Source organism: Bos javanicus, chromosome X (assembly GCF_032452875.1).
Source record: "Bos javanicus breed banteng chromosome X, ARS-OSU_banteng_1.0, whole genome shotgun sequence".
Classification (NCBI taxonomy): Eukaryota; Metazoa; Chordata; class Mammalia; order Artiodactyla; family Bovidae; genus Bos; species Bos javanicus.
In genome coordinates, this window is record NC_083897.1 from 80,720,691 (window position 1) to 80,727,007 (window position 6,317).

Genomic DNA, 6,317 nt, shown 5'->3' on the forward strand with positions numbered 1-6,317 from the left:
ACTACCCTGAACTTTCCTCCTGTGTTCCCTGTACCATCCCTCTTGGTCCCCAGCTCACTGGGTCCAGGCTCTATCCTCAAGCCCTTTGCTGAACCCAAGGAAGGAGAAGCACAAGTATTGGTACCTGAGGCTCAGGGGTGAGGGCTAAAGAGGAGAGGAGGACAGTGTGCAGATTCCTGCATGAAGGTGGTACTGGGGAATGGGGGTGGGGTAGGGACTCCATTGAGAGGGCAGGGCCCGGGAAGGGGGAAGATGAGCACACCTGTGCCTGTTTCCACCTGCTGAAGTACACGTGCAGGCAAGGTCACTAATGGCAAGTCAGGGGAGGGATCCAGGGTGCTCTGATAGGAAAGACGAGTGGTCAGGGCAAGCAGGACAATGAGAACAGTGAGAGAAAGGGGATGGATCGGAGCTCTGTGAAGTGGTCATGAGTTCCTTCTGATGGGGAGGCAGAATAGCAGTGGTGAATGGGAACCGCCAAATCCCAGAGGAGGGTGTTTAGAGAACTGTAAGAGGACCTTCAGGGGAAAGGGAGGATGTGGCAACGTGGCCAGACAGAGCCCACACAGAACACAGACTGGGGACGCTCCCCTGGCCTGATGGCCTGGATGGTAGCAGAGGCTGACCCAGAGTCCCCACCACAGGATGGCAGAGGTACTGTTCTTGAACAGGCTCTGATGTGGGGCAGCTCCCCACATCAGCTCCCCAGGCCTCGCCCCACTCCCCCAACCCCTACCCCCCAGAGAGAGGACAGAACACGAGAAGTCCTTTAATCAAAAACTGCTGTGAAACTGGGGCAGAGAGGGGGCAAAGCAAGGGGGAGAGGATGCCCTGGTGGACGCAGAACAGGAGGGAACAAGCTTGGCCACAGCTCGCCGGCCCCAAAGTAACAGCTGCTCCTCTTGCAGGAAGATGCTGGGCTCAACCTGTGAAACAGCAGTCAGGGAACAGACTCAAGCCAGGGCCAGCCCACAGCCCTGCTCAACAGCCAGGACTGTGGGAAGGGGTATGGTGTGTGTAACACTCACTTCAAAGGACCTGGAACTTGTCAGCCAGGTGCTGCATGGAGGCTGCAACAGGGAGAGGCATAAGCAGGCGCACCAGACAGAGGGGATATAGAAGCCTGTCCCCCTGTCCCCGTGGGGAACCTCCTGGCCCTGAAACCTGAAACCCACTCCCCTCCTAGCCCTGATGCAAAGAGCTCTGGGCCTGATCACTCCCTACCACCTGAATTAAATGTGGAGCCCTTTCCAAAAAGGAAACAAAATGTGCCAGCAGCTCTCAAGCTTGGGGCCACACCCAAACCATGCAAACAAACAATCCAACAAGAACCTTAGAGGCCACACCAAGAATCAGTTAAAGGGAAGGATCAACAAGGCATCTCTACAAACCCAATCAGAAGGAACTCTCTAGGACTCGTCTGGCTGGCAGAGTGTGCTTGGAGCCCACACAGTACTTTGCTACTTGTCCACACGCTCAGCTGAACATGCACAGCAGGCTCCAGGATCAGGCTTGCTAGGTTCTCCTCCCCACAGGAATGCTGATCCCTGCAAGGCCTCCTGCACCGGCAGCCCACCCAGCTTCTGCACTAAGAACCCGCTGCTCTCTGTCCCTGGTTCCTCATACCAAGTTGCTCTTTAAGGTCGTCTATTTCTCTCTGTAGCACCAGACACTAGGGCAGCAGACACAGGAGGAAGAGAAATGGTTAGTATACACCCGCCTCCCCTCTCCTTCTCCTCACCTCTCCCCCGGGCCCTCCATCCCAAAGCCAGGTGTCCAGACTGGCAAGGGAAAGACTTTCCTCAGTGGAAAGGAGGTGGGCCCCCTCTGTGGGGTGTGGGATGGGGATGAGGGAGGGGGGCCCTCACATATGTCCGTTGAACTTGGACCCAGATCCCACCATGGGGTTTTGGTGTGCATTTCCAGGAACCAGAGGAAGTATTACTCGAAGACAGCCCTGCCTTCCGGGTGGCTGCTGCTTCCTTTCCAGTCTCGGGGAATGGTCAGTTGGTTCCTGGTCACCTGAGAGGGAAAGGGCACCCAATCCAGCTTCCCAGGCTCCCAGTGAGGTGGAAAGGGCCAAGCAAGGTCTAACGCAAGGTGAGGCAGCACCCCTCTGTGCTGGCAACAGGCCTCCCCTGCTCTGCCCGGCAGCAGAAACCTTCTCTCTGGGCCTGATTCCCCTGTTCCCCAGGGGCAGCATTTTCACCACTGTGGTTTGAAAATCCCATGGTTCTGGGTTCAAGCTTCCCAAAGCTGTAGCCACAGCCAGCACCTGGCAGAGCAATGTGGGCCAACAGCACTTCACAGAAAAGGCTATTAACCTGCAGGTCTGCACCCGGAGTAGCTGTTGGGGCAATGCCACCAATCACCTCTGCCAAACAAACCGCATACAGAGGATGATGGGGCCAGGGCCAGGCCTGTTGACACCCTGTTTCCCATGGGAGAAGCTGCCTGGGAGCAAGGCTGAGCCCCCAGCAGAGAGAGAGAGAGAGACAGAGAGAAGAGGTTTCTGCCCTCACCCCTGGTCCCCTGCCCCCATATCAAAACCCAGGACACTCACCTGAGGGTTCAGGCCCTCTGGGCATGACTTCTCGTCAGTTCAGGGCCATGGGCTCTGAGTTTCCTGGATCCTGCAGGCCTCTGATGTTGAGGTCGCCACAGCTTGGTTCTCCATGATGCACCCATGGACACGATGGCCATGGCCTGTGAGTGGGCAGCTAAAACAAAGGTCTCTCACCGATCTGGACTAAGGATGTGTGTGTGTGTGTGCGCACGCACATGTGATGTGGGACCAGGTTGAGGCACGGGCTTGGGAAGAGAATTGAAAGGCTGATCTCTTTAGCACATTCTCCGTTAGTCAGCCCCAGGCCAGCAGGCAGAGCTGAGACGGGGACAACAGTGTGGCACTGAGAAAGCCGGGGCCCCTGCAAAGAAGGTTTGGGGAACAGCTAGGAAGTAGGATTCAGGAAAGTGCTGCGTCTAAACACTGAAGCTCTATGAAGCTTTTAACGGGTCCCCTTGACCCAATTAGACTACCAGCCCTCCTTTCCACTCAAGTCCCAGCCTCGTGGAGGAGGCTGGAAATAGGCCAAGGGTGGAGAACCAAACCTAGCACACCCGAAGAGCTACCTTAACGTTTGTCCCTAGTAAAAGGACCCCAATCTGGCATCCTAATGACCCACTGACGGAAGGGCACCCAATGGCGACCCCTGAGGGATGGACAGAGGAAGCACAGGTGAAGACGTGTGTCCTGGGGAGGGTGGGAGGGGAAATAGTGGGGAGAGAGGAGGGGCCTGGCCTACTCACTTGGCCCTTTGGGACTGGGTCTCTATTTGGGTCGTTGTCTTCTCCCGCCATCGCCAGCACAGACACCACCTGCCCCAACTGCCCGACCAAGGATTTCTTCCCAGCGCCCGCGTGCTTGGACTCTTTGGTTCCCCAAGGGACCAAGGTATAACTCTTGGACCTCCCAAGCAGCAGGATGCCAAAGACTTGGGGGAAGGTGGCCGGTTCCAGGGGAGTGGCAGAGATTCCCTGCCCCCAGGAAGGGAAGGTTCCCCCAGGGCAGGTTTGGAGGCTCCCCCGAGGGATTTTTTTCTTCTCCTGGGCCCCTGCTTGCCCTGCCTTTCCACAACCGAAGTGAGTCCTCGCAGAGCCAAGCATAGGAGAGTGCCTGGCACGTTAAGGAGATTCTCCCTGCCTTGGACATTCGAGTGTCTGGGTGTGTCCCCGGGATCCTCGGGGCTGTTGAGCTTGGCCTGGCCTCCTTCTTTGGGATACATGCTCACCCTCATTAGCTCTATCTCACTGAATTCATCAAAGGACTCGAGGTCAGACAGCAGCCCAGCCGAGCCTTCCGCGGGAGGCCACTGGTGATCCACAGCCACGTTCAACCTACTCTTAGTGCCTCTCTTAGGGTTCCTCCAGGCCCGGCCCACCTTGGGCCCACCGACCTGGAGAGGGCAGGCCACAACCGGCACCACTTCCCCACTACTCTGGGCGGCCGCGCCTTGACCGCCGGGACCCGCCTCGAGGTCAGGCCACAAGGCGGACACTTCACCGACAGTGTAGCTCTCCGGGAACGGGTATCTGCCGACGCCCAGCATGTCCAGGTCGCTCAGCTGCCGCAGCATGGCCGCCACCATCTCGTCAGCCAGCTCCAGGGTGTCCCCCTTGTCGTCAGCCGGGGAGCCAGGCCAGCCTTCGCGGCCCCACAGCACCAGCCCTCCGGCTTCCAGCACCTCCTGCTCTGACTCGAAGCCCTCAGGGTCTGGGAAGCCACCTCCGCCCTCACCCTCGCCGCTTCGCGGTGCCCCCGGCTTGGGGCCCAGTCTGGATCCCCGTGGGGCTGCGGAACCGGCCTAATGGACGCTGGTCTGCTCCCCGCCCAGTGGGCCAAAACCTGCTCCCCAAACAGACACCTCATCATCCCGGGAGCTCATGTCACGATCTGGGTGGCCCCCGGAACTGGGGTGGGGACGATTTATCACCCAGGTCACGGTGGCAGTGGTGGTGCTGGTGGCGGCAGTCAGGGCAGGTGAGGTGGGCAGCGTCTGGAGCGCGCCATCAAGCACCACAGGCACTGCACGCAGGAGGTCGCTGCAAATGACGCGAGGCTTTCAGCGTGCCTGGGACGGCTGTGCCACTGCCTCCTCATTGGTCTGGTTCCCACCAACCAGCACGTGCCTTGTTGGCCTGCCCCCTCGAGGCATAACCAATGGGGTCAAGGGCCTCCTCTGGTTTGTTGCCAAGCCCAAAAGCCATGCCGGCAGTTGGCGAGTTGGCGGGTGAAGGTCATGCTGTGGGTGTACCTCTGTCAAGCCTCTCGTCCCACCTCCTCCTGTCCCACCTCCCCTTTCCAGTTAGAGACACAACCCTGAGCCCTGACTGTGTACAAAGTGGGTGGAGCGGGAGGCAGGAGGTTACTGAGGGTGCTGGTCTCCTGGGAGGTGAGGATGAAATGTCAGGACGGAGGCACTAGGCGCCTAGCACATGCTGAAAGCATTTGCCATCCTCCCTTCCACCGCGAGCCTTACAACCCAGTGGGAGAACAGGCAAAAGAATTCCACAGGCAGTGATCAGTGATCAGTGGTAGGTGTACTTTCTCCATAAATGGCCAGAGAGCAAAGAGTGTCCTGCTGCTGCTGCTGCTAAGTCACTTCAGTCGTGTCCGACTCTGTGTGACCCCATAGACGGCAGCCACCAGGCTCCACCATCCCTGGGATTCTCCAGGCAAGAACACTGGAGTGGGTTGCCATTTCCTTCTCCAATGCAGGAAAGTGAAAAGTGAAAGTGAAGTCGCTCAGTCGTGTCCGACTCTTACCGACCTCATGGACTGCAGCCTACCAGGCTCCTCCGTCCATGGGATTTTCCAGGCAAGAGTACTGGAGTGGGGTGCCATTGCCTTCTCCGAAGAGTGTCCTATTTACTGCTTAAACGGTCTGATTCAACTGTTCTATTAGATAGGTGATCAGATCGTCCTGGGCCTGTGTTCTCAGCAAACATTATTTGCAGGTGGATCTGGGGATAGGCTGGGCTTGGCCCCACTCCCTCAGCTCCTCCTCCACTCCGAAGCAATTTAAAGAAGAGGGAATTCCATTGGCCAGTACACACTGCAAAAGATGCTCATTTCTGATACTCCTGGTGGTGCAAACTAAAACCACAAATCGGTTTTCACACTCTAGGTTTGTGATCTTCAAAGAGGTTAACCATTCAGAGGTGGGAGACGTTAGGAGCCAGCCCCTACTGTGGTGTTGAAAAGAACCATTTGGGTGGATAATTTGGCAGAATCCAGGAAAAGCAATGGTATACAGCATTGACTCTGTTCCTGGCACTCTTTTAAAAGTGCTTCTACTCTTCTACAGTGCTTCTACTTTAAGCACTGTAGCTAAATAGTAATGCATCTTTGTGCCAATCCTAGGACTTAAGTACCCACTATTACTGGCCTCTTACAGGAAACAGGTACAAGAGGTTTAGCTACTGGCCCAAGGTCATTTGGCTCGTCTGGATCAATGGCAGGATTGAAACCAGGCAGTCTGGTTCCAGAGTCCTTGCTTTGAGCCAAAGACCTTAAAAATGAAAGTAAAAATGAAATGCTATTTCCTCTATGTTCAGGCAAGTCTGCTGCCTGGTGCATCTTCTAGGGACATGGCTATTACCTGTAGTGCACAAGAACACATGCACAAAGATGTTTGTGATGGGAAAAACTGGGAAGACTCCAAATTCCCATCAATATGGAGATGGATGAATGCAACGTGGCGTCACATCCAGCGGATTAAAACCTGGCAGTCCAAAGGAACATATCAGGCTCCATG

The 6,317-nt window shown here is 56.5% G+C and overlaps 1 protein-coding gene across 1 annotated transcript; it reads right to left on the minus strand.

The window, feature by feature from the left end:
* Positions 1–1,029: 1,029 nt before the first annotated feature.
* Positions 1,030–4,767, minus strand: LOC133242611 (uncharacterized protein CXorf49 homolog). The gene is given in 7 exon segments (XM_061408781.1): positions 1,030–1,070; positions 2,276–2,374; positions 2,741–2,927; positions 3,310–3,563; positions 3,566–4,364; positions 4,425–4,585; positions 4,680–4,767. Coding segments are annotated over 7 exon segments (1,629 nt in total).
* Positions 4,768–6,317: the final 1,550 nt, after the last annotated feature.